The 27,903-nt window shown below is 38.6% G+C and overlaps 2 protein-coding genes across 4 annotated transcripts in view; one reads left to right on the forward strand and one right to left on the reverse strand.

Annotated features, from left to right (window-relative positions):
* The window catches only part of LOC116295008 (uncharacterized), a 30,355-nt gene extending 3,913 nt beyond the window's left edge, over positions 1 to 26,442 (forward strand). Inside the window, exons 5-13 of one of the 3 annotated variants that reach the window (XM_031702709.2) lie at positions 974 to 1,156; positions 10,608 to 10,700; positions 11,208 to 11,308; positions 11,641 to 11,904; positions 12,426 to 12,486; positions 13,401 to 13,526; positions 14,010 to 14,066; positions 14,766 to 14,872; positions 25,058 to 26,442. In XM_031702709.2, coding sequence (XP_031558569.2) covers positions 974 to 1,156; positions 10,608 to 10,700; positions 11,208 to 11,308; positions 11,641 to 11,904; positions 12,426 to 12,486; positions 13,401 to 13,526; positions 14,010 to 14,066; positions 14,766 to 14,872; positions 25,058 to 25,088 — 1,023 coding nt within the window. In that variant the 3' untranslated portion in view covers positions 25,089 to 26,442. Of the gene's footprint in view, positions 1 to 973; positions 1,157 to 10,607; positions 10,701 to 11,207; positions 11,309 to 11,640; positions 11,905 to 12,425; positions 12,487 to 13,400; positions 13,527 to 14,009; positions 14,067 to 14,765; positions 14,914 to 25,057 lie in introns of all 3 variants that reach the window. The other 2 variants (XM_031702717.2, XM_031702722.2) reach the window with 2 other exon arrangements.
* On the reverse strand, positions 16,398 to 18,478 carry LOC116295031 (uncharacterized). Its single transcript, XM_031702732.2, has 3 exons — positions 18,323 to 18,478; positions 16,785 to 17,367; positions 16,398 to 16,540 (listed from the first exon to the last, which is right to left on the reverse strand). Exons 2-3 carry the CDS (start codon positions 17,355 to 17,357, stop codon positions 16,523 to 16,525), a joined length of 591 nt encoding a protein of 196 aa, XP_031558592.1. The 5' UTR covers positions 17,358 to 17,367; positions 18,323 to 18,478; the 3' UTR covers positions 16,398 to 16,522.
* Positions 26,443 to 27,903: the final 1,461 nt, after the last annotated feature.

The following is a 27,903-nucleotide window of genomic DNA, read 5'->3' on the forward strand; positions in this document are numbered from 1 at the left end:
TAGAAGCTAAAACTGATAGCTATTATTGGTAAAATATATATAAAATATATATTCATAGTACGTAGTCAACTCTCACCTTGCGGACACCCCAATATTACGGATGACTCACAGATTTACGGATTGGAGAAAAATTCCCAGGAAAAATATTGACAAAGGAATGACTGTAATTATAATTCTTGCTATTGCGGACGCTCGCTATTACGGACACCAAGTGACAGTCCCAATTGTGTCCATTGTAACAAGAGTTGACTGTATCTGCATTGCTGTTGAAGTGACATTGCACAGGTCAAAGATTTTCAAAGTATGAAATGCTCAAGATAATCATACAGTATTATACAGCATGTCTTATTTATGCCTACTTGGGTGCTGTTTTCATTGCTTACACTGATTGAGACAACTGTTGAGTCAGGTCAATAGACCTCTTCGGCTTGGGGTAATGTTTTCCCGTTTCAGACCACGTGTCATTCCCTTGAGAATAAGATTCTTTGTTTGAGCTGCATCCATATTCATGTGTTTTCTCATGTGCAACCGAGCGCAAACCTTAAACAAAGAAATGATACTCTAGGAATGACATGTGGTCTGAAATATGAAAACATTATGTCAGAGCTGAAGAGGTCTATTGGCAGCAAACTACCATCAAACAAATAGATTGTTAGAGCATGTACATGTGTGTGGGAACATACTCAATCTCATTCAGTGCATGGCAATATTCCTAGCTCTGGTGCAATACAGTAGACCCCTTGCATGTGACGTCAAGGAGCTCAATTTGGAAGACAAAACAAAAGTATTTTAATCTCATGAGAATTGGAAATTTATTGTTATGTCCTTCAAATTGAGCTGCATTCCAACATGCTCAAGGGGTCTACACCAAAACTTTACGATTTCATTTTATCACAGAGGATATAGGTATACATGCTAAGTGTGCCACAGGAAACCCATCATTCATTATTTTTGCAACCACATTTATTACCAGGCCATAGAAGTGTGCATGGATCCAGACCTACTTTTCAAAGGAGCATCTGATGCTGATATTGATCCCATTATAGCCAAACTTACAGCTTTAGGGGTTTCGTATTCTCTACAAACCCAGCCTATACCAAAGAGTATCACTTGGAAACGTGCAACAGTTGATCACCAAGTTGGAGAAGATCTTGAAGTGAGTAGAATTTCTAGATTTTTTATCCATTAATTACTGATCTTATCAAAATCCATTGTTTTCAGTCTGCATTATCCCAACGAATGCATAGAGGAAAATCAGACATTCATTATTGGCTTTGTTTCTATGATAAACAAGCTAGAAAGAAAACAATTGGATTTTGATAAGAACAATAATTATAGTAGATAATCATTTCGGCACGCAGCATTCGTAGGTATAATGCAGGCAGCTTCAGGCGTATGCTGCGTGCCTCAGTAATTATATATTAAATATTGCTCTTAATATTTCAGTATCTTGATAGCATTATCACATGCTTTTAGTTCAACGCTGTTGAGCTTCGCCACTGCTGTACTTTGCGGTGGTGATTTGCTATGACAAGTTTTTAAGTTATTGAATGCTAAAATTCTAAGACTTCAGCAAATTTTGATGGTTTTGCTATAATATTTTTATCGGTTTTCGCATTATCGATTAATAAGCCCGCATTTTCCCGTGTGGTTCAAAGCTCTTTCCACTTGACACCTCAGTAATAATTACTCTATTGGATATACTGCAAATTCAGTGTCCTTCTTACCAAGGATATTTCGTTCAATCGTATTATTTTTAAAACATCTCTGAAATATCGTAATATAAGGCACATAACAGCATTCATCACTTCCAAAAGCATATATAGATAGCCAATAGCTTATTTTTTGGCTTTTGTACTTTCAAATGTGAACTGTTGCCCTCGAGTTCATTTCATTCTACACACATAGACACTCTGTATATTGCTAACGATCGTAGTAATACTCTATATTACAAATTTTGTAATACTTTGTGTATCAGTTGTAAAGTGTTTCTTCGCCACACAATTCGAGAGCCTATTAGAACATTTTGACAACTGGATACCAGTTGTGGGGGGAATTTAGGGATGTGAGAAATTGGAGCAAACATTTAGACGGCACGGGATACGGGATACGGGATACGGGATACGGGATACTAATCATGAGAGGGGGAATACAAGGATATTGAAAGAAGACAGTTGTTGAATTGATTCCTCCCCATACTGGAAGGATTCCTCCCCATACTGGAAGGATTCCTCCCCATACTGGAAGGATTGCTCCACATACTGGAGGGATTGCTCCCCATACTGGAGGGATTGCTCCCCATACTGGAGGGATTCCTCCCCATACTGGAGGGATTCCTCCCCATACTGGAGGGATTCCTCCCCATACTGGATCTATTTTTGTACAGCACTACTTGAAACTTTCTTGAGGGGTGACCATTTTGCAAATGATACGCAATGGTCTAATGTCCTATTAGACAAAGGAACTAGTGAGAGTTATCTTCGTTATGTGTTTCTTTTATCATACATTTGTATCTCAATTCATTATTCCCTTGAAGTTCTTTGACGACGCATTATGCAGGAACTTAATGAAAATCTGTCATTCGCCTCCATTATTTTCTTGTTCTTCTTTTATCATTTTCTTTGGCAGTTGTCCAGTCCGTTCTTTGCACCTTATAGACGGGCTCTTTGACCTTGCAATCTCAGTTTTCAAAGCATCCTGAGCTTGACTACCTTCCGCGGTTTCTTTGATCATTTCTTCGTCGTCTTCGATCCCCACTTTTTCTTCTAGACTCAGCCTCCTAAAGTGACAGTGAGAGTACCTTTTTTCTGATTCTTCCATTTCAAAGACAGGAGACCTACCCGGGGAAGGGGTAAGAAAGACATCACTAAGGTAGTTGTTGTCGGCACTGCTGCATCGGTATAGATTGGGTGAGGGAGTTTGGCTACCGACTAAGTTCTCGATTTTCCGACGTGCTTGACATAATAAGGCTTCGACCTCCGTATCTGCACTCCCTGCAAAGTATTTGAATTTTATGAAGAACACGCAACATTACTGTCGAACGCTATATAAAAGTTGACATCCACTTAAATAACACTTCATCTCCATTTTGGAAATTCACCACTCTCCACGAATACTTTGAACTTTGGTTTCGTCCATTCCTCGTAAGCGTAGCCGCTTCACGAAGATAGGACATGCGCTGTGGTTGGGTAAATTAGCATTTGCAAGCGGGCTTCCCGCCTTACACCGCATGCTTGCTATTTCTTGGCGCATGCGCTGTAATAATGACAGAGCTTTGGAGTCGAGAGTGCATACGTATTGCATTTGCATCGAAATGAGACGAACGGTGAGCTTGCAATGATAGAGACCTTTTTTTAAATACCTTGGACAATTATTCACCTTTTCTCTATTATTGCAAGCTCACCGTTCGTCTCCCTTCGATGCAAAGGCACAGCTTCCTTTCAAGATGGCGCAGGGAACTGTGAAGGGGACTATTACGCCGAAACACTGAGCCGTATATTGACTGCCAACTTCCGGCAGTCAAATTTTTTCCATTACGAAATTTTCTTGAAATTGTCTTACCTGCTGGAGACGGTATATTAAAACGAAATGGGTGAGGACCAAGTGCAGGACTTGGCGGTGTAAAACTTTGATTTGATGGATATTCATCATCGCTTATTGAGCCCAGATTAAAATTTCTTGGGCTTCTCATCCTGGGGGTTCTTGCTACCACTGAACTGATTTCTTGGTCGCACCTCAGCTCCACTCCCTGACAATCAAGAAATACATGTAAACCGTGTTAATGTCTTTTTTTCCTTGACAGATTTTGCAGCCCTTAAAGTTGGTGTCATTTTAACTTACTCTGGAATAACGGTCTTTTTTGAAATTATTGTAATTTCTAATTGGTTTTTTTCAAAATCTGCCAACTAATACTATACAACTCGCACTGACAAGTCACGTGACCCTATCTCCCTTGAAATAAACAGCTGTGTCAAAATTAAAATCAGAAAATGAAATGAGCACCTCAGTATAGGTAGGGTGGCCGAGTTGTAGCTCATAACAAGCGCAAAAGGGAAAAAAAATTCAACAAAAATAAATTTCAATGTTTCATAAGGATTAGTATGGGGAAATGCGCTGGATGGCAAGAGGTTGCCAGCCGACACTTTTCCCATACAAATCCTTATAAAATCGTTGACTTTTTGTTTAATGCCATTTATCCTATACTCAACATTATGAGCTGAAACGTTTCTAAAGTTCGTTTTCACACAAATGCTCGTTTTAAGGGAGGTAGGGTCACGTGACCTGTTAGTGCAAGTCGTACATTGTGAACCGGAGATCCTTGAAAACACCCTCGATTTTGGTTAATACACCGATACCGCAATCATTGTTCTACCTCTCTAGCTACTGTTGCTACGTCGGACAAGCTAAAATTTGTTTCTGATATACAGCATGGAACATATACCGATGGAACATATATCTCTAGCACAAAGCATATTGGGAAACCTAGTACTTACGGTTTTACAGCTCCTTTAAAAATTCCTCTGACAATGATTCCTTCGACTTTTTTTATGTAACAGTATTTCAATAGACGAAAATAAAAGAGTAAATTCTTTTGATAATCCTATTGATTTCTTTGTTCTAATTTGTGTAATACTAGGTTTCCCATCATGCTTTGTGCTAGAGATTCGTGCTCGTGCACATTCCCTATTGATGTTGTTTATTGCCATCAAACGAAAAAAAGATAAAATATGTCATTTGTCACTAGCTTTCCCTGCTAGCAGAGCCTATTTTCCTTTTGTTTTGGTTGAGAGAGATAAATAGACTCTGCCGATGTAGGACGTTATTTCTGTCGCGCATGCGTGGCGTAACTTAGCAACGCTGTCATGATTTTGACAGCCACTCTCGTCAAACAATGTTTGGCGCCACGGTGTATTACATTTGCTCATGCGCACTACATGTAATCGGTTAAAAACCGGTTTTAAAACTGGTTTTGTTCGTCCACAATCGTGGACGGCGGTGTATCAAAGGAAACGCTCTACATCGGCAGAGTCTCCTTCCTCCCCGCCTGAAAGAAGGGAGAGAAAGAGAAGAGACACTCTGCTAGCAGGGAATCACTAGCTGAAAGGGGAACTCTGAAAAACAAATGATCAGAGTCCCCGATAGGAATCAAATGGATTCGTTACCTCTCTTAATGTGACTGAATTTCGTCTTGAGATAGTTGGCATATTTGGTAGCAAAAAGCCTTGTTTTACAGGAGAACTTCGCCCAGATTTCGCCGAATCCGGTTTTCCTCGAATGATCAAAGAGGTCCTCCGAAGTGATGACTTAGGACTTTTTGGAGGCGAGGGAACAAAGTACTGTTGACGCTGTGAGGCTGAGGAAGACCTGGGATTAATGGTTTCGTTTTCCGTTGGGCATCTTCCTTGGAGATGTGTTTCCATCCTACAATCGTTATTTGTTGCTGCAAACGACGAAGGAGTGAGTTCAGATTCACTTGGCCCAACGTTTTCGTTGTTCTCTGGGTCTGGAAGTATGAAATGTGAACTAGCTTGGGGCCCCCTTGTGGTGCACGGAGGGGTGATAACAATGACATGAGGGTTTTCGGCCGTTAGATTGCCCGAACTCGAACTATGGAATTCTTTATTTGGTGGAACTGGAAATTTCATGAAACGCGAACCGCTGCCTGGCGTTTGAGGTTCTGGAGATAAATCTGACTGCATAGCCTTTCCGGTATCAAGAGGTAATAATAGTCGTTTTAATTTAGGGAATGTTCGCTTCTTCCGTCTTTTTCCTCCTATCGGCTTTGTGATCTTATTTGGCTCTTTTATTGGCGAAGAAGACCTTAAGGGTTTTGGGCAGATTGGATCTTCTATTGGAGGTAGAATATTTTTTGGGGGGGTTTGAGGTGAGTTGCTATTGGATCCTCTCCTAGATTTACGAGCAGGGAGTCGAAGATCTTCACGAGTGGAATTGCTGTCATTGAGGTCTGCAGTCGAAATCGCTTCGTTATTTTGAACCGGAAAAACGAAAGTTGCTTTCTTTAAAAGATGGTCTGGTGTTGGAGGTGATCGAAGTCTTAAATTAGCTGTAATATCTTCCTTATTTGTAGAGAAATCATTCGTACTCTTTCAGCGTCACGTACTGGTGAAGAGGACCTTGACAGATTGCGAGCCTTATATAGTGCTTCGTTCATGGGCGAAGTGGACCTTGACAGATTGCAAGCCCTTTGTGCTTCGTCCACAGGCGAAGTTGACCTTGACAGATTGCAGGCCATATAATGTACTTCCTGTACGGGTGAAGTGGACCTCGACAGATTGCGAGCCTTCACAGGCGAAGATGACCTTGACAAATTGCGAGCATTATGATGTGATTCATTCATGGGCGAAGCGGACCTTGACAAATTGCGAGCCCTATTTGCCTCTCTCACAGGCGAAGATGATCTTGACAAATTGCGAGCCCTATTTGCCTCTCTCACAGGCGAAGATGATCTTGACAAATTGCGAGCCATATGTGCCTCTCCCACAGGCGAAGATGATCTTGACAGATTGCGAGCCCTATTTGCCTCTCTCACAGGCGAAGATGATCTTGACAAATTGCAAGCCATATGTGCCTCTCTCACAGGCGAAGATGATCTTGACAGATTGCGAATCCTATGTGCCTCTCTAACAGGAGAAGATGATCTTGACATATTGCGAGCCCTGTGTGCCTCTTTTGTAGATGAAGGAGGCCTTGGAGTCTTATGATTCCTTTGCGTTTCGGTGACTGGCGAAGATGATCTCGATGGTCTTGGACTGCCTGTGCCTTCAATTGGCGGAAGTATAGCCTTGTTTGGTGAGGTTTTAGGTGAGTTATTCTTTGAGCGTCTTCTCTCCCAGGAGTCACTGGTTGCCAGTGGGGATTCTTGCCGAGAAAATCGTCTCTCTTTGAAGTCTTCCACAGGTACTGTTTCTGGTTTCCTTTCTATCGCAAAAATAAATTTTTCTGCTTTTGTTAAATATTCTGTCGCAGGAGGTGATTTCATATATGCATGTTTGCGATATCGGAACGCTTCCTGTTGTCCTGTTTTCGGAGACATATTGCGAGTTTGTTGTGGGTCATTCGTTGGGGAAGAGGACCTTGAAGCCCTCGGACTGCCTTGTCCCTCAATTGGAGGAAGAATGATCTTATTTGGTGGAGTTCGAGGGGAATTGCTCTTTGATTCTTGTCTCGAGCGTCGTCTTTCCTTAGATTCACTGGTTGCCAGCGGGGATTCTTGCCGTGAAAATCGTCTTTCTCTTACTCCTTCCACACAAGCTGTTTCCAATTTTCTTTCTGTGGGAAAAATGAACTCTTGTGACTTTGAAAAATATTCTTGCGTTGGAGGGGATGACATATGTCTGCAATGTTGTCTGCCTTCTCTGTGATATGCTATTGGAGAGAGATTACATCCAGGAGAGTTAGGACGAGAAGCATGACCTTTTGGCGACTGCCTTTTGTCAGGTTTTGTTTCGATGGGCGAATAACTAGTCTTCCTCAACACTGGCGCATGAGAGCTTGGCTCCATCGAATTCTTCAAGCTGGCTTTTCTCTCTAAAGGTGAAAGTGCAAAAGACCTTTGGCTCTTTTCATACTGTGTATCGTAGAGGTCAAATGGAGGACTTACCCAGCTTTGTCTTTTTCGTCCCTCCAGAGGAGGAAGAATAACTTTGCCTTTCGGTGAGCCTGTCGTTGATAATTTTGCCCCTGATTTTGCGTTTGAAATTGAATCTCTGTGCTGTACGTCAACGTTTTTGTCTCTCCTGGACCCTACAACCATGTCTGGAAAGTAATTAGGCTGTGTTAATTTCTGATGAAAGGATTGTACTTCAGAAGAACTCCTGCTTCTTTCAATAGGCGGAAGAAGTACTCTTTCCGGAGTTGGCTGTAGTGCAGGCGAATCTGGAAATGGAAGTTCCATATTCTTAACTTCGCTCGGCGCATGGAGTGGTGGAAGTGCATACGGCTTGGGCGCTTCTCTTCGTAAATGTTCATTGAATTTATTCTCCTTCCTTGTCTGTAAGTAGCAAGTGGACTCTTGCTCATGGACATTCAAAAGCTTCCTATCATTGTATTGGTTTTTTACATCAGAACTCAGTATTGTTTCGGGGGAAGAGTGACGCCGAAAATGCTTTCGACATTTCCGGAACTTGCCTGGCCTCGGTACTGCCTTTTGTGTGGGCACCCAGGCTTCGTGTTTGTGTCCAACCTTGGTTGACGTAGTTTGGCAGAGTACGACGTTCGCAGAATGAGTAGAGATCGATTCCAGGGGAAGAGATGATCGTCTTGCCAATCTTTTAGACCTTTTCCATGCAGACAGTGACAGTGAAGATGAGGGCAGACTATTATTATCTGTTTGAGAAGGGGAACTATGCTTGTCTACTCTTAATGCATCTACGGACTCGAGAACTTTAGGGCATTGCTTGCTACCATTGCTATTTATAATTTGTTCCTGAATTCGAATTTGTCCAGTACTACCTCTTCGGGCCAGTTTTATTTTTGCTCTAAAAGGAACATCACACGATATAAGAGTCTTTGGTTTTAAGATTTGAAATCCATTCTCCCTCTCCAAACGGTCTCTTGCTTTGATTTGCAAGAGCTCGCGGGGAGAATCTGCCCTGTTTGTAAATGACGAAGACCTCCTTTCTCGTACAATCACGGGACACATACTCACGCGTTTGTCCTTTTCTTCGTCGGTTCCCAACTTACTTGGTCTTGTTCTCGGGGTTTTCTTTTGGCTTGTCACTGGCGGAGTTGGAAGGTAACGTTTCGGAATCTCATCTTTAGGTGTGTTCTTCACATACTCACCACCATTTTGTTTTCCAAATTCAATAATTTCATTTTCTTCGCCATTTTCATAGTTCTTTGGCGTCAGAAAATCATTATCCCCGACCATTTTAGCGGACTTACTAGAATGATCATTACAGTTATTATTGCTTTTAGTCTGGATTTCATCGGTCGTCGAATCGTGCTCGCTTTTATCCGTTATTGTCGGCTTAAAATTATTGTTGATTGTTCTCTTTTCATTCAAAACACAAACCTTTGAATCGTTACCGTTGCAACCATTTTCTACAGGGTGGACGTCGTCTGATGGAATGAGACTGTTTGATGTTTCGTCTTTATGATTTTCCATGTTGTTTTTTGAAAGATTTATCGGTGCAGTCGTCCCATTTATTCCTTTGACGCGAAATTCAGCATACACCGATTTTGTCTTGTTTAGTTCAACCGTTCCTATGAAACGCGTACGAGGAACGCCGTCCGGCCATGGCAAGCACCTATACAGATATACAACAGATATACGTAGATTTTCCTGAAATGAAGCTGGAGTCCAAAGAATCAAAAAGCCCTAAACACTTCTGCCATTAGCCAAAGAAAATTCTAAAACTGAAATATTTCTTGATTTTAAATTCTAGAACACTCTGAAAGGTGTGCCTCTAAAAATATAATATTTCCTCGTCTAAGAGCTACATGTCAAGACTTGTGATTGGCTATTCATTTAGAGTTGCCATGGTAACGTCCTTACAATTTTTGTAGTTTTATTTCTAGGTGGGTTCATTTGTCTTTAGAGCACCATGGTTACTAAATTGACGTCATCAAGATGGCTGAATATGGTTTATTTTGCATCGATCGACCATGGCTCATACTCACTTGGTCAAAGATGAGGAAAGATTATTTTTTCTGGAATATCAAAAAGCGAAGTAATGTAATAAATAAATCTGACCTCGTAGCTGATCTGCTGTTAATGTGCATCTTACGTCACAAATGCTGTGGCATGGCGGTTTTAGAGAACCTTCGACAGTCCCACTACTTTAACGTCAAAACGAAGAGTAGTTTCACCGTTACTCATGAAAGCAATTCCACAAAAAAACTGTTCAATTTGGACGCTAGAAAGACATCAACTGCATGCCTGCATTCCACAATCACATGTCTCCATCTAGTGGAAAATACTGGTGATGCTTTATTTAACAGGCAGTGAAAGCGAGAGATTGGAGTCTAATTTATTAAGTTTTAAGTTCGAGATTATGACTAGCTGCAATTTTTGTAGTTTAACCCAATCCTTTGATAGGTCACGTTCGAAAAGATTCTAGCACGATTCCGAGGCTCCCTAGAATAAAATATTCAAACTTCAAAAGCATCCGTAGATATCCGTAGATATAGTGCAGTACTGATTCGTGATTATAATAATTGAGTCAGTCGAAGCGTTCAGATTCCTTCTCACATCTCTCTTGTAATGTTTACGGTGTTCAAGTAAAGTTATGATAGCGTACATCGTATACTGCGGCTCGCGAAAACCATAAACCCCCTCTCTATAAGCAACCCGTCTTGCACCGAGGCCCCCCGCCCCCCTCCCCAAAAAAAAACACCGTGCCTGAAATAAGCCCAACGAAGGGGTTTAATAGAGGGTTCATTTACGGTCACTATATAATGAATGATGTTTTAGATAAAACATTTTACAGTTGTAATAGGAACTCTCCGTTTTTACTTTCAGATTAAATCTCACAAGACTTATTCGGATGAAAACAACGTCATAGTTCGCTTGGATATAGAAGCGTTCATATCATTGGTCGATATTACAGTTGTAATATGAACTCACCGTTTTTAATTACTTTCAGATTAAATCTCACAAGACTTATTCGGATGAAAACAACGTCATAGTTCGCTTGGATATAGAAGCGTTCATATCATTGGTCGATGACTTTAAAAATGTAAGTAACTCGAATTTAGAAACCTTTAGAATGATAATACAGATTGTTTGGGCTTGCGTAATAGATGGTAGTTATTAAACCCGTGAAATACGTATTAGACTAAGGCCTAGGGCAAACGTCGAACTTTCCATGCACCGAACTCATTAAAAACGATGGATATCAGGTGATAATGAGGCGGCATTCTCTGATGTAATTCAGTTCGGTGCATGGAAAGTTCGACGTTTGCCCTAGGCCTAATACACTTTAGTAGACCCTAATAAGCCTGAAGCGAGATGACGTTTTACCCCCGACTCTATACCATAATAGTTTTTAAAATTCTTTCATATTAAAATTTTTGATTCCTAAGAGAATACGGGTACAATAGTCATAATTAAAGAACAAAAGCAGTGTGAAAAGGATTATGGTCTAGAGACGGGGGTAAAACGTCATCTCGCTTCAGGCTTATTCCATTGTTTTCTTATGTGTTTATTGGACTATTCCTTTTAATTCTTTTGCTGTCTTTTTCAGGCTTGCATCGGTTCGGTCAACTCATTCTGCAGTAATTTAACCAGCACCTACACGAATAAGACTGTCACTGTAGTCATCGTCGGTTTAGAAAAATATTTCAGGTAAGAGAGCATTCATCTTCTTAAAATGTAGGAGAAGGGAGAGCTTGAGGAATATAGGGGAGGCCCACCATTTTTTCATTCGATCCAAAGTTCTGTCATTAAAAGATACTAACATAGCAACAAAGCAATAGAGGAAAACTAGGAGAGGGCCATCAACAAAAATTATTTTATCTGCTAAAATGGGAGATCTAAAGAAAAATGAGGCGGGTCATAATTTGTATTTCCATTGATCTCTCTCCTCCTCCCCTTCCCCCTAAAAACACCTCAACATGTACATGCTGCAATGAGTCTATCCCATCGCTTTATTTTGAATGACGTTATTTAATTAACAGGGACATAAAAAACAGGCAAAATCGACAGTTTAGGAATGCCGTGCGCGGAGATACCAATACGACAAAGCAAGCCAAGTCCAAATCGCGCAAAACGAAAAACGTACAAAACACATCGTCGGTCTCCGTGAAAAAAGTGGAGGTAGAGGAACTACTGGTTTATATGGAGCTGACTTCAAATATTAAAATCACTGTTTGTGAAACGGAGCAGGAGTTTGCTGAATTTGTTGGAATGTTTACCAAGGCGTTGGCCGAGGCTCCTTTCAAGTAAGTACTTATGATTATGTCATTGTTTTTTCTTCTTCTTTTTTTTTTTTTTTTTTTTGGTATGCAGCGGCAATATTGTTTTTGTTTGGATCGGATCGTATTGGGTTGGGTCAGGGTGGGCTTGGGTGTGGTTTTATTGGTTTGGATCGGATCGTATTGGGTTGGATCAGGGTGGGCTTGGGTGTGATTGTTTTTGTTTGGATCGGATCGTATTGGGTTGGGTCAGGGTGGGCTTGGGTGTGGTTTTTGTCAGTTGAATGGGATCAGGTTGAGTTGGTTAGTTGGGCTAGGGTGTGGTTCTTATGCCTGGTTTTCACAAGTGATGCAAGCAGACGCAACCCCATGTGCTAATGAAAAGAAGCGACCCAATTGCAAGAGAACAGAAGATTTTGTTTTTTCTTGCGTTGCCCTGGGCTTGTTCTAATGCTTGCGTCGGCTTGAGTCGCTAGGGAGAACCAGGCTTTAGTTTAAACCTTAAAAACAAATCAATGTACTTTAAACTTTCATGAATTTAATTTCAGAAAAAGCCAACCGGAAACGTTTAGTTTTTGCGTGGATTTCGGAAAAAAACCGCCCGTTAAGGTGTGTGAATAGTATAAGCACTACTTTTAGCAGTACATTGGATTCCCGTTATCTTGAATCTCCCTGGGGACAAGGGCAAAGGTTCGGAATAACGGGGCTTCGAGATATCCAGAATGAAATCGTAGTGATGCAAATGAGCGCCGGGACATGCCCGGAAGTTCGAGATTCCCAGAAGTTTGAGATAACGGAACTCCAATCTATTTTTAGTATGCGAAATTGGCCCATTTGCCGTATTTTTGTGGTGCATGTTACGTCATAGCCGCCATGTTGGTTATCAAAGCATTCCTCATTAGCTTCACTTGTTACTTCAACCAACATGGCCGCTGTTTCATTGTTTCATTATTCGTATATCGAGGGATTTTGAGTCATGTGGTAATAATAATAACTCTTTAATTATTGGGTTACAAACAAAGTCTGGCCCATCAATATAAATAAATTAAGAAATATAATATATGAAACTACCTGTACACATGAATTTAACTAACCTAACTAGACTGCTTTCACTATATTAATAAAAAATAGTTTATTCCCCTCCCACAACTTCCAAGAGACTAAAATGACTGCAACGTATCAAGTGTTGATTGTTGGTTGCACTCGATGAATTAAGAAACCGCTAACAACACAACACCTTGTAGTTTTAAGAGACTTCCTTAATTCCAGTTCAACTCGGTCCTAGGTTTTGCGATCACGGGCTTTTGGTTCCCAGGTTTGTCACAGACAAGGGAACAAGTAGATGAAAGAGTTAATGCGCATGCGCCAACATGGCGGCCACAAGATTATTCCTCTGTGTTTTTCTTAATTTCTTATTAGAGTACAGAAAGGACTCTGTCCTGTCCTTCACCTTCTTTTATTTGCTAGATTGCAATTCGAGGGAAGAACTCAATTCATAACCCATTCTTTTCAATCAACTGCAGGTCGCAAAAGATGGCAGCGGCCTTTTAAAGCTATGGCAGCAACAGCTTCAACAATACCACAACGTATCAGCAAATATGGCGGCTGCTATCGTCTCTGTTTATCCATCACCCCAGTTACTGATACAGGTAAGTTAGTACTCCAGTTTCAAATGATCTGGGCCGGGTTGTTCAAAGCTGGATAAGCGCTAATCCAGGATTAACTCTATAGGTCTTATTAAGAGTTAACCCAAGATTAGCACTAATCGGGCTTTGAACAACTGGGCCCTGTTGCTCAGGGTTAGGCTTCGCCTCCTACACAGATGTTCTTAGGGTCGTCTCGTCTTCACACGCAACATTCCCCTCCTGGGGAGAAAAACGATGTGTGACCGACCCTAATGACATCTGTGCAGGAGCCTAGGTTAGGCTCGATTTCGTATGAGATTATTTTCAATATTCACGCATTTCGTGTGTTTCTCAAGAGAATTATTGGCACTTATTAATATCTAATTCATTCTATTGTTTTTACTTATTACTATCCTGAGTAAATAAATGGTGGGGAAAAAAAAGAGCTTGTAAGATGTAGGATTCAAGCCATTTTATAGTTCGTTCTTTCTTTCTTTCTTCCTTAAGGCTTATAGACAATGTGCTGATGAAAAGAACGCCTCCTTGTTGCTGAAGGACATCGTGGTAAGTTTAATATGGATGGTCGTGATATTTATAGAATTTGTTCTCTTGAAATCTCAATCCATGGTTCTTTCTCAGACAATAGCGAACCAATCACCGTTGCAACAGTTTTCTCATTGGAATTAAAATCTTGTCGCACAAACAACTACACAGAATCTGTTTTAAAGAATACTACAAGGATTACGAGGCAATTTTATTCTATTTTTACAGAACAGTGAACAAAATTGAAACAATTTAGAATTACTTTTCCCTCATCAGATTTTTAAATTCTTAGATATTCTTGCTACGCTTGTGTGGCATAGCAACGGTAACAAAGGGGAGTCTGGAAGATTACGTACTCGTAACATAGAGAGCAGGAGGTTTAATTTTTTGCCACATAACTTTAACTTTTTCATGGTTTTGTGAATCTAGTGATCTAAACCATTTATTGCATTTATTAGGTTTGACGTGGGTTTTTTTTTCTTGTTTTTCTTGTTTTTTTTCTTCTGTTTTTCGTTGTTGCCACATTATAGTTTTCTGAATCTAGTTATCTAAATCATTGTTATCTTGTTCATCAGGTTCGACGCGTTTTTTGTTTTGTTTTGTTCTTTGTTTTGTTTTGTTTTTCTTGTTTTTCTTGTTTTCTTTTTTCTGTTTTTCGTTGTTGCCACACCATGGTTTTCTGAATCTAGATATCTAAATCATTGTTATCCTATTCATCAGGTTCGACGTGGTGAAGGAGTGCTATCAACCTCTCGTCGCATTGGTCCCGAGCTTTCTCGTCAAATCTACATACTGTTCAACTCTACCGATGGTCAGACGTTGACCAAGTAATCAAGAATCTCCATGGCAACAGTAACTATGAAATCTTGTATACATCGAACATGTTTTTATGGGAAGTGGAAATAATATGTGAATAATTTGGGTTGTCAAACACTTGGTTGCCCCACTCCCACTCCCCTCCCCCCTACAGCCTCCCCCTTACGTCCCCCCTCCTCCCGAACGAGAGAGGGAATGGAGGGACCGCGGAGCATATTGAAAAGTGGGGGGGAGGGGGTGAAAATTAAGCATCAAATTTCGGGGGGAAAACGTTTTTTATTTATATTCGTATTTTTGCCCCCCCCCCCCCCCCCCCCAGGTTGGTTTAGGATATTTATGGGGGATTAGCCTATTAGAGGGAGTGAGGGTGAGGAAATAGTTGCCAATAGCCGTCTATTTTTGGGTTATATATCAATGATCGAGTATGGTCCCTTTTGACACAAGAGGGTTTCAATCAATTTGTAATTATCCGAATATTTGTTACCAAATCTATGATTGTGTATATATCTCTTTTGATTTTTTAATTGCTTTATGTATTTATCCACGATTTATAACAATTTATTGTATTGAAAGTGTCGATAATTATCCGAAATCGCGATTGAATGCAACCGAATGCGTGCTATTGCTTACTATCAATCACGTGACTTTTTGGAGTTGACTGGGGGGCAACTAGCGGATGCTAAGTCACGACATATCAAAATAAGTCCTCAAACTATTGTATTTGACTATTTTCACGACATCAAACCAGAAAACAAGAGATCAAAACAACCTCCAGGATTCTACAAGCCATCAAAAAAGAGCTATTACCGGAAGTGACGTCTATTGATAGCAACCTATTGCTGAAAGGACATTATATCGATCAAAAGACATTATTTCTAGACAAATTACTCATAGGACCCAAATTAAAGGAGTAACTAGACCCTCCTTAGGCATACTTTAGTCCAGTCCATTAGGAATAGTTTTAATGACACATTTGACAGCTTTTTTTTTTTTGCGATATTAGTTTTATTTCTGATTTATGTATAACTTACATTACTAACTGTGACATTTCCTTCGGTCCACCACCTACAAATATTTCTAGTTTTCTATAACTGTTCGTCGCTTGTTAGTCTTGAACTAGGGTTTTCATTTTGCTTCGGTTTGTCGTCCCATCGTCAAGCTATTTTTACCTCGCGTACGAATCGTAAACAATTATCACTAATAGACGACTTGCACTAACGAGTCACGTGACCCCATCCCCTTTAAAACAAGCAAATAAGTCAAATTGAACTCCAGAAATGAAACGAGCGCCTCAAATTTAGTAAGAGGGCGAAATTTTAGCTCGACATTTTTACTATAAGAGAGAAGACATTAAAGGGTTTGTATTGATCGTATTGGATTTTGTTATAAAAGTGTTGGCTGGTAAGCTTTTGCCATCCAGGGCATTTACCCATATAAATCCTTTTAAAACATTCAATTTTGTATCTAATGCCATTTCTCCTTTCTCGCTTATTATGAGTTGAAACTCCGCATACCTACTAATGCCGAGATGCTCTCTTCATTTCTGTTTTTTTAATTTTGACAAAACTGCTCGTTTTAAGGGAGGTAGGGTCAGGTGACCTGTTAGTGCAAGTCGTCTATTACACTATATACTTTGAATTCATTTTCTTGGTCTTTTTATTTCATTCTTTACTTGGATCCTGCAACAACACCAAAATAAAGATATGGCGTAAAAATCAAAATAGCGGTCAACAGGTATAATGACTTATATCAGTGCAAAAGCGTCGAAATTCCAATGAGCCTTTGGTCTTAAGTCACGTGGCATTTTATTTGGTTGGTTTCTTCGTCCGTGATATTTTTCCTGGTTACTTTCAGTTTAGCGGCAAATATTTTTGAAATTTTTTGAAAACGTGTAGTAGTGTACATAATCGTTTCTATACTTACCCGTTTGCCTCTGATGTGGAAAAATGCGGGCTCAGTCAAGTCTATATAGGGAGGATATTCTTCCCGCTTGCCTCTAATATGAAAATAAGCTGGTCCTCCCAAGAAAGGTGGTTGCTTAGCAACTCGTTTACCTCTGATATGAAAGAAGGCGGGCTCAGTTAAATCTACATAAGGTGGAAGCACATCTCGTTTTCCTCTGATATGAAAGTAGGCTGGTCCTCCCAAGAAAGGTGGTTGCTTAGCAACTCGCTTGCCTCTGATGTGAAAGAACGCAGGCTCGATTAATTCTTCATACGGAGGATTTTCTTTACGTTTTCCCCTTATATGGAAAAAGGCTGGCTGTCCCAAAAATGGTGGTTGCTTAGCAACTCTCTTGCCTCTGATGTGAAAGAATGCTGGCTCAGTTAAATCCACTAAAGGCGGACGACTTTCTTCACGTTTTCCCCTTATATGGAAGTAAGCAGGCTGGCCCAGGTCTATGATTGGTGGAAGTTTTTCTTCTTTCTTTTCATTTGTTGCTATGACGACTGCGATAAGCAGGGCGAAACTTAGAACATGTAAAGAGAATCTCATATTTCGGTTTCTGAGGAGAGAAACGATAAAGCAATATTATTTCATTAAGTGGGTTGAAAGAAAAATGCGTTTGATAACGATTAACCTAGCGAAAACATCTTCAATATAACAGCACTGCTTCAGCTTTATTGATATTAAGGAAAGCGCCGTTTAAAGTGAGCGTTTATCTTTGTAAACCGGTTAATTCACTAATGGCTGCTTGAAATTTAAAACACTTCCACGAGCGAACGTGCTTCAATTTTATCGATACCATGAAACAACCTGTGGGCTTATCAAAGCTAGGGCACGGCTAACTTACACATCCAATTGGAATCTAGCGACATGCGTGTTGGGTTTGGCGGAGCGGGGAGAAAAACCAGAAAAACCGGAAAAAAATCCTCGCATCAAGGGATAGATCTACTGGGAACAATTGTCGCAAATAGCATGTTTTTGAAAATTAATATTAAAGAAATAGAAACTATGCCAATCAAAATTAAATGTCTGACAGAGTACATTTTAAAGATTTTGAAAGCTATATAAACCCATTACAATCATAGATATTGTCGTGACTGACTGTTTTCAGTTCAATCCTCATTAACCTATAACCCTACGTAGTACAAATTTCAAGCTTTTCAGAACAGTTATTTAATGTGGTTTACTCGTTGGTAATCTTTATATGTATATATATTTGAAATCTTTAGTATGGTCGCGCCATATATTTCAATTGTACATTGAAAATGAAATAAAGTACTTTGAAAGAAAATAATTTTTTTAATCAAAAAAAAAAAAAAATCAACAAAAAAGGAGATATTTCTCCGTAAAAAGTTCAAACATTTTTTTAACATTGTTTTTGGTCAAGAAATGGAAAGTGCAAGATTTAGTAAAATGTAAAATCATTCTAAAACCAGTCTATAGTACTGCTACAATAATACAACTTAAAACAAGAAACTGTTTTGAAATTTTGCAGGAATAGAATAACGCTTTACCTTGTATCTGGTGTAGATCAATACGTAGTTCTTGAATCTCCCAGACAGTTCCCTTGAGTAAGTTCACCTACCAGCTTGTTCAGCAAAAAAAAGCGATACTAAGTTCTGGACGTAGGACCTTTTATACACTACTCTTCATCTGCCTAAATATTCTAATTATCATCATTTACCTGACAGAGTTTCTTATTGCCAACGGCTTTCCCCTTGAAGCTGTCAATTGAGCTGAAAGTGACGTAGTTTCCTCCACATGTGGGTATCGCCCTAGCTCGTTATCGACCGGAATTTTTTGTGTGTAATAGACTTGTGGCGTGTGCTGGGTTTGTTTACCGGGAAATCGTTTTTTCAATCAATTAAAAGACTGCCTCCGGTTTCATTGTATGTTTTATGGCTATGAAAGATTCAGAAAATAAAGCGGGAAGGCCTTTTGCATTTAGCTCCTGTTGTATTTGAGTGTGCATTCAGAGCTCTGGGGTTTATTGTACGACAGGAAGACGAATGAGCTACGCTATTTCAAAACAAACTTAGGGACCTCACAGCACCGTGAAACCATTAAGAAGCACTACAGACAAAGCAATGACACTGAAATCAAAACATAGTCTTTTTCGTAATCTCACTTAAAAAATCTAAAATATTGGGATTTTTTTTTTCTTTAAATTATTACATAGTTCGTTCAATAGAAAAATATTTAAAAAAATACGTCGGGGGTTTTGAGTTTGAAGTGATGAATCTAATCCTATCTGCCATGTTATCTTAATTTCAAGTTTATTCCATTCTGAGGAAAGATATAATATGCTTTTAGTCTATAAGTAAAACGTTATTAATGGCTTCTAGAATTGACCGTGATGTTATGTCAAAAATACACGAGATTCTGTTATGTTCAATTATGTTCAAGAACGTAGAAAAGAATTTCTCGATTAAGAATCTCATGTTTCGTGCTTTGCTTTCCTGCCAGTGATATTTACTCTCAAGAGGATTGAAATTTTTGTTCCTAATGAATGACGACGAAAGGTTTACTAAGAGAATGACATTCACGTTGAAATATTTTAATGTAAACGCTTTTTTTTTTAATTTCTAGCTCGTGGCCTCTTTTCATTTCGAAATAAATGAAATTGCAGCCAAAAAAAATTTTCTAATCGCGTTTTTTTTTGGGGACTTTTTGATAGTAGTTCCGATTTTTTGCTGCAGGACGGTTCTTCTTGTGTAGGTGTTAATTTAGGTCATGATTATAAAGGAAGAAATCCAAAGATGTCATGCTACGTTTTTATGTATCTTGCATTAAGAAAACGAGTGCTAGCTATTTGTTCGAGAAAAACACATCCAAAGACATGCTTCAACTAACCGTCTCAAAAAGACTTCAAGTTTAATTCCCTAACTGATAATTCTCCAGATAAGACGAAGGCTACCTACGACTTGATGTTCGGTGAGTTACTTGTAACAAATGAAAAAGTGAAGTCTAAAGAACTAAATGTCAAACAGCGAGTAAACAATCCATTCTAATACAGTACAATTATTTTAAGAAAAATAAAGCCAGCGATTATTTTAGTATTTTTAAAATATGCATATCCCTCCCTATCGTGTAATTTTTTTTTACAATTTTTCCGGCGTTCGGTTGCTTGTGCTAGTTCAAAAACGAAACATTTCATCCAACCCAAAACCGGTTGGCTATTAATTGGAATAGATATACGACCGGAGGTAAAATCAATACCATTCTACTCCAATTAGTAGATAAAACCTGTCATTGAGCAACTGAATAAATAACGGAATTTTGACCAGCTATAAGTCTTTTTTTCAAATATTAATCGACTAGTGTATTTCGGGCTGATATTTTTCATCTACGCCTCTTAGGTAAACAAACCCTTCAAGAGAAGATTGTCAATCATGGACGCTTGAAAGGCTTTCTGGATATTGATCGTTATGATCTTTAATTCATTTTTGACTTTCACGTACAGAAAAGTCAATTTGTTTTAGGAATTCTCATTGGGATGGTCAAGTATGTCGCATTTTTTATCACTTTTTTTTCCTGTTATCTTCAACTAAGCAAACTAGTTACCTACAACTGAACGCCATGTTTACAACGGCTTCTTCTCTGTTCCCGTTTTGCCTTGGCGTTTTGGCAGCCGAAGGGGGGCAAAAATATGAAATTCCTGTCTAGGAAAAATCCATTATTCTCGATAGAAGAACAATGTTTTGGTTGAGTTTAGGTTATTTTAGTTAGCTGTCAGACTTGTATAAGAACGGTTTGAAAACCTTTTAAATCATTAGTTGTATATGAACATGTGTCACTAGAAGTAACTGGTTTATATATATGTGTGTGTATACGCGATTGCTCGAAAATTTTAGCCCTTTGTCATGAGTGATGGCTATGCAATGCCTCATTGGGAATTAAAAAAAATCGCCTTTAGGGATATTTCTTTCAAAAAAAATTTTTTTTAATGAAATGTCTTGGATGAAAAGGTAAACGAGGCTTGACAAATCAAGTTCAGTATTTCTTTTGAACAATGTGCAGTGTACTGGCTTTTAGTCAGTATCTTTTATCCTTTCAGTTCTTTTTCCTTCTTTTTTCACATCATTTTTCGTTTCTTCCCTTCATAATTCATATTTCTTTACATTATGTATATTATGTCTCATAATTTCTTTTTCTTTTTCTTTTTCTTTTTTTTTTTTTTGTACTATTTTTCTTTCGTCTTCTTTTCATGTGTTATACTGTTTGTCATTTCATTAATCGAATGATTTTTTGCACGTAAACTATGGATCTTGCTTGAATGTTCTGTAACCTTCTTCCGTTCTTCCTTTCTTTCTTTTTATACCTAAGTATTTTCTTATGTAAAAAGTTTCTAAGTTCCTTTATTTATTTAACCCCCATTTTTCTTTTCTTTTTATATCACTCCATTTTTATTTTTCATTTATACTGACATGGATCTTACTTAAATCTTCTGTAACCTTCTTTCTTTCTCCCTTTCTTTCTCTTTACATCTAAGTATTTCTTATATAAAAAGTTTATAAGTTCCTTAATTTATTTAGCTCCCCATTTTTCTTTTCTCTTTATATCACACCATTTTTCTTTTTTATTTATACTGACATGTTTTGAATCACTTTCAATTTCTCTCCTTTTAGATTTGTTTTTTCCGATTCATTTAATTTTAGATTGTTGAAATACTAAATGATTGACTCTTCCTTCATATCGCTTTCCTTTTCTTCCTAAATGTTTTTACTTTTCTTCGGTATCTTCTTTGTACAATATTCTCATTTTGAATCGTAAGTTCTATTTTGAACCAATCTTATTATTATTTCTAAAATATAAAATTTCAAAAAATAAAAATTCCAAAGTTTGCATATTGCCTCGTATACAATTTTCAACCTTCTTTATTTCCAAAGATTTTGAATTCTTTTAAGAACACATTTCGATTTGTGGATATAGAATCAAAGATGAAGAAAAACGCATGAATAACCACTTTATTTTCTCGTATTTATTTCAGTTGTACAGCAGTTACTATATTTACTATATTTATGCTTTAATTCACTTCATAGCTTTTATTCAATGTCATAGTTGGTACGATGGTATGGCATCCTGAACCAGCTACTTTTGGTCCCGACTTTTTTGCTGCACAGCCTCCCTACCCTATAAAAAAGCAAAAATAAATGTTAGGTCATTAGCGTAAAATGAGGCGTGACGTAACCCTTCGGCACTCATTCGGCTTTCCGAAGTTCAAAGGAACGGCGTCGGGGTGTGCATAGGATTGTGGGGCTAAAATTCGGTACGCGACAATCTATTTAGTTTCCAAGACAACGTGTTTCCAAGTAACCATTTTATGCCTTTACAAATATGATAGTCTATCAAATTCTACGGAGTTTTAAGCTATTTTAAAGCTCTTCATTTAAACGTTGATTGAAAAGAGTTTGATGCTGAATTTTCAACTAGAACTGTTTTTGTCAAGAAAGACGGCTTTCTTTTCTGCTTCTCTCGTACATATGGCTAGATTTCGCTTCAGAGAAAATGGAGGGAAAGAACATGCAAACTAGAAACTATGCTTCTTGGCAAATATAACAAAAACCATGTTGAGTGTTTTTTTCCATGGGCCAAATTCGGATTGGTTTAGTGAGTTAGCCGTGCCCTGACTTTAATCGTCAGCCCAGGGTTTTTTTCAGGGTTTGATCTGTGGGCTAGCCGTGCCCAGACTTAGATCTGCCCAGATGTCAGTGTTTCAGGGTTCGATATGTGAGTTAGCCGTGCCCTGACTTTGATCAGCCCAGAGGTTGTTTCAGGGTTCGATCTGTGATTTAGCCGTGCCCAGACTTTGATCAGCCTAGAGGTTGTTTCATGGTTCTATCTGTGTTATAGCCGTGCCCTGACTTTGTTCCATCCCTCGTTTGTTTTAAGTTATCGATAAGATTTGAAAGCTTTTTCTACAAAATGTAGTCTTACCTTACTTGCACACGGTTCTACATTGTCTCAATGTTTCAAAGTTGTTTTCGTTTCCTCCACATCCAGTGTAAGTAAACTCGACACACTTTCCCGTGTCTTTGTTGAAAAAATACCTGGAAAACCTTTCATTGCAGTTGCCCTCGTTCTTAGGGAGTTGGCATTGTTCCCTCGTCTTCTCACTCAGGGAGAGCTGTACGCCTTAATTGGATTTTGTTCAAATAAGTAAAATAATAAGTCATAATCATAGACCGAATTAGTTATAGTTGTATTTTGAGTACCACGCTGATTTCTTATTTTAGTTTGTGTACTATTTTTTTGCTTTATTGTTAAAACTTGATGGAGTAGAAGATAAACTACGTGGTTTAGCAACGAGTAATAAATTGTACACTTAGAAACAAAATATAAATATTAGAGACTCGAGAGAGAAAAGCAGAAAGAAATACCAGGAAAATACGGAGTAAAAGATTAAAGGGAGAACTGATTGTGACCGCAAGAGAGAAAGTGAACAAAGAAGCATGGACAGGCAAATAACGTGAGAAGGGCTGAGGAAATGAAGGCCAGAGACTAGCGATTTCCATTACAAGCTAACGTCTTTCTTTCAGGACAGTAAGGAGAGGTCTTTCGGAGAGTCAACCTTTTTATAGAGAGAAAAGGAGAGTAAAATAGTTAAAGGAGGAATTCAGGGATTGCGACAACAAAAGAGAAGAGAAATAGAAAAGAAAAAACGATAAGAAAACTTGAAGGAACCAAGGTCTTCCATTTTCAAAATGTAAGCGCACACTCTTTTCCAAAAGATACAACGTCCGAGTTCTAAATTAGGTGTCAAAATTTAAGTTGTCTATCTCAAAAATTATTAGAATCCTATAAAATATTTAAGTTTCTTAAACAAAACTCACATGCAAAAAGAAGAAGTGCCACCAGAACTACTTTTCTTTCCATCTCTGATATCGACGGTTTTTACGCGTTTCGTCCGTAACTGTTTGACTAAGGATTTCAAAAGACAATCTTTCCCAAGTACATGCGTTTATTTGCTCGTAATGATTTGTAATCAAAGCATTTTTGTCTGCGCCTTTCTTGGTCGTCATAACCACTTCTTGATTGGTAACTTAATTTTGAAATAAACTTTAACAACGATAATTCTCCAAATTAAGTATTATCTCAGCCTTAGCTAATTCCAAAAGGCCATTTTTGAGCTTTTCATTCATTCACCAAGAATATGCACACACACACACACACACACACACACACACACACACACACACACACACACACACACACAAAGTTATATTTAAAACCATTTAAGCATTCTGGACGAGATAAGGTAATCCATGCTTCCACTGGTTTCCTTGCCAACTCAGTTATCATTACGAAAAAATCCTGAAAAATCCGAAGAGATCTTTTTTTTATAAAGCTGTTGATTAAAAAGGCTTCGGGGATTAAATTGTAATGTGAGATCCATTCAAGTGGAAAAGAACTCGAAATAATACATCAACCATAAATGAAGCCTTAAAAAAGTTCAAGAAAACTTCAAAAGGAAATCCCGGCTCTTTTTATCGTGTGAAATTTAGAGAAGGACTGGTAACCATCTCCTCCCGTATGGCATTCTGGGGCTGATTTTTGGAAGATTCTATATACTAAAGAGAAAAATTAAACCCCGTTTTCTCTGTTCTTTATTTCATTTATTTTACATGTTAGAATATTGAGTATGCTTTATTTACCCTTGGGTTACAATGATGCAGTTTTCCATTTTCCTTTCGTTATTTTATATTACTTATTATATTCTTCGGCAGTGCATTCGGGATTTTCCCAACGGTTTCTTGAAACTTCAGGAAATCTTGCCTAAAGAAAGAAAAGATAAAACAATGAGAAAGAAATGCCGGGAAGTAAGGGAGAGAATTTTAGTCTTAAATGGAATCTTTGCAGACACGGTTTCAACTGTGGGGGGGGGAGGGGAAGGGGTCCTGTGCACTCCCCATCATTGAGAAAGACTTGACAGCACACGGATTTTTAAGTGTAAAAATGTTAAAATAGGTTTGCAATGGTGGCGTAGCCCGTGGTAAAATAGTTACCATTCACTGGTACCACTATAGAACTTACAGATTCTCATACGCTTCATTCTTGTGGAAGCCACATGAAATAGAGTTTGATTAACTCATGTGTTTTTTCTCCCCCTACCACGAGGACTTTTCTATAGGTACTCTGATTTTCCTCTTTCATCACATTGCTAAATATAGTTCAAATATAGCTCGTTTTGTGGTTGGATGGTTGGTGTCACGTGACGTAATTTTAATGAAATTCAATTGAATTTTTAGGTTATTGTCCTCTGGTTCGTACCTTAGATGAAGTGAACTCTACACTCTTTCAGGCAGTCATCCTTTACTTTGAAGTTGTTCTTGTTCCCACCGCATCCGCTATAAGTGAAGGGCTTGCAATGCTTGGTGTTGTTGTCGTAGTAATATCTAGGGAGGCTTTCTTTACAAGTGCCAGCCACGGGAGGGAAGAGACAGAAACCTTTGCCTGGTTAGTGTTGAAATGACAATAGTTAGATAAGTAACATACTATATATTCTCTCTTTTCAAACGATCTTTTACTCCTTTGGTATTGCGTGTATTAATTTGATTTATTTAAATAAAATAAAAATAAATAAATAAAATAAAAATAAATAAATAAAATAAAAATAAATAAATAAAATATAAATAAATAAATAAAATAAAAATGTTAATAAATTAAAATATAAAATTGAAATTAAATTTAAAAAGAAACACACACACACACATATATATTCCCAGTACCTACAATGCACATGAATGTATTATGTGCTAGTTATACAATGCTTTCAAGTAGCATACTATTAAATATTTCACGCGTTACTTGTATTTTTTATCTGTACTCAAGAGCCTTTAGGCGGGGACGGATGGAGGGATGGGATAGATGGATGGATGGATGGGTAGGGATGGATAGATGGAATAGGTAGATTGCTTTATAGCAAATGTGGATGAATGGATAAGAATGAATGGATAGATAGATTGGATAGGAGAGAATAATCGATGGATAAGATAGAGTGGATAGATTGGATAGGACAGAATAATTGATGGATAAGAATGAGTGGATAGATTGGATAGGACAGAATAATGGGTTGATGGGAAAGGACGAATGGGTGGCTGAGAAAGTTAGATGAATGGATAGGAATGAGTAGATGTGGGTAGGACAGATCGCTGGGATCTGAAATAGGAAGCATAAACAAAAAAAATACCACACCCTTCAATACTTACCCATACATGCATCCTGGCACTCTCTTCGTGTCTCAAAGTTGTTTGGGTTTCCATTACAACCGCTGTACCAAAACCTCCAGCATGCCTTAGCAGCCTTATCATAGTAGTATCTTTCGATTCTCCCTTTACAGTTACCCACGACCTTTTCCTTACTACACCTCATTCTATCATCTTTGCAGTTGACAACTGACGAGTCTATCAAACAAATGGAAATTGCTTCATTTAACATTCTAAACAATAGGGCATTTGCAGCTCAGTAATCACGTGGTGATTAATTCACTGAGAGCAAATGAATGAACATTTTGATTCCCATGGGTGAAATATTCCTGGTGAGCAAACAAACTTTCTACAACCTGTTTTGAGAGATCGTAATAGAACGGCATTTCGTAACTCACTGATTACACGTCGTTTCATTCCGTCCTTTACGAGTAGCTAAAAAGAACCACCAATTTAAAATAAAAATAAAAACTTTGCTCTCCAGTACAGACACGTGGCCGTTAACTGCAAAGGGCCTATTGACCTATAGCCCTCATGGTCTATGGGTAAATAGTTCATCGGCCCCTGAAAGGCTGTACAAGCAAATGTAAAATGTTTGGTATTTCTTCTCATTTTAGCCCCACATTGCGAGCAAAAATCAAAAATCTAGACACAGAATAAGGCTATTCTCGACTTTCACATCCCCATAATGTCTTGCGTTTTTCGGGGGGTAACCAATCAAAAAACTGTCCCAAATTGAAAGGTTTCTTAATTGAATTTATACTATACCTGCTCTTATCTGTACAATACTGATTATCAATTTATTTACAATTTATTGACTTACGAAAAAATGTTTAAAATTTACCTTAAACGTCTTCAAGAGCAGCAGTAAGGGGGACTCGCGATCGATGCCAAAGATTTAGGGGTTTAACCCGCGGAATTGCGAAGATGGGTACAGCAGATTTACGGGTATTTTACCAAGACCTAAAGTTATTTTGGTATCGCAAACGGAGGTTAAAATATTCCTTAGATATACATGGCCACCATCAACGACATTCAAAACAAGACTGTGCGCAAGCTCGGAAATCAGGTGATGGATAACTCAGACGCTGACTTTGTCTTCGCTACATTTATGGAGGGAAAGACAGACAAAACCATGAATTACAAAATGGCTGAAAAGATAATCAACAGAATGCCAGCCGGCGATTACCGTTTGGAGTTGACATTCGTAAAGTACTTAGACGGCGAATGGATAATAGAAAAGGGTCGTAATCCTATCAGAGCGTCTGGTAAGCAGAACCTGTTCGTTTTAAACAAGCACACGCGACCGGGAGCATTGGAGGGAATAGACATGTTGTTCTATGAGGTCGCTTACCCGATTACCGTGGTCATCTATGGCGCATATGAAATCAAGAAGCCGGATGTTAAAAAGTTAAGACCAATGCGCCATCCTGGTAACTGCGTTGGGAAGCTGGTTAGGGAGTTCTTCGAGGATTCCTCTCGGGGTGGTAAGCTTACGCCAAAGAGAAGAGAAGCCATCAGGAAATGGGAGCATTCTACTCGTAAGACTGGAGGAACCATCGAAAACATCAAAAAGTTAGAAACCGCGTTAGAAAGGCGCATACATGTGAAAGGCATAACCGACGGTTTTATTTACCCAGGAACGAAGTAGTATGGAGGCAGAGGTGCTCCTATCGTAATTTACCAACACAACGCACACGCATGGAGGGAGTTAAGGTTCCCAAGGAAGATGGAGACAAAGGTCTATAAGGAGTCGCCATTAACAGGATTAGTTTATGAGAATTCTATTTGGTTAATGGACGCGGAGGGGTGTCAGTTCATGACTCAAGATGGTACTTTATACCGACCAGAAGTGGAACATCAACGCATTAAAAGTGCATGTGAGACTT

Source organism: Actinia tenebrosa, unplaced genomic scaffold (assembly GCF_029948245.1).
Source record: "Actinia tenebrosa isolate PJP-AT-01 unplaced genomic scaffold, QUT_ActTen_1.0 PGA_scaffold17__23_contigs__length_9995812, whole genome shotgun sequence".
NCBI lineage: Eukaryota > Metazoa > Cnidaria > Anthozoa > Actiniaria > Actiniidae > Actinia > Actinia tenebrosa.

What these genes read in the sequence shown, in the direction of transcription:
- LOC116295031 (XM_031702732.2), bottom strand. Translation starts at nt 17,357, where the DNA reads ATGAGATTCTCTTTACATGTTCTAAGTTTCGCCCTGCTTATCGCAGTC.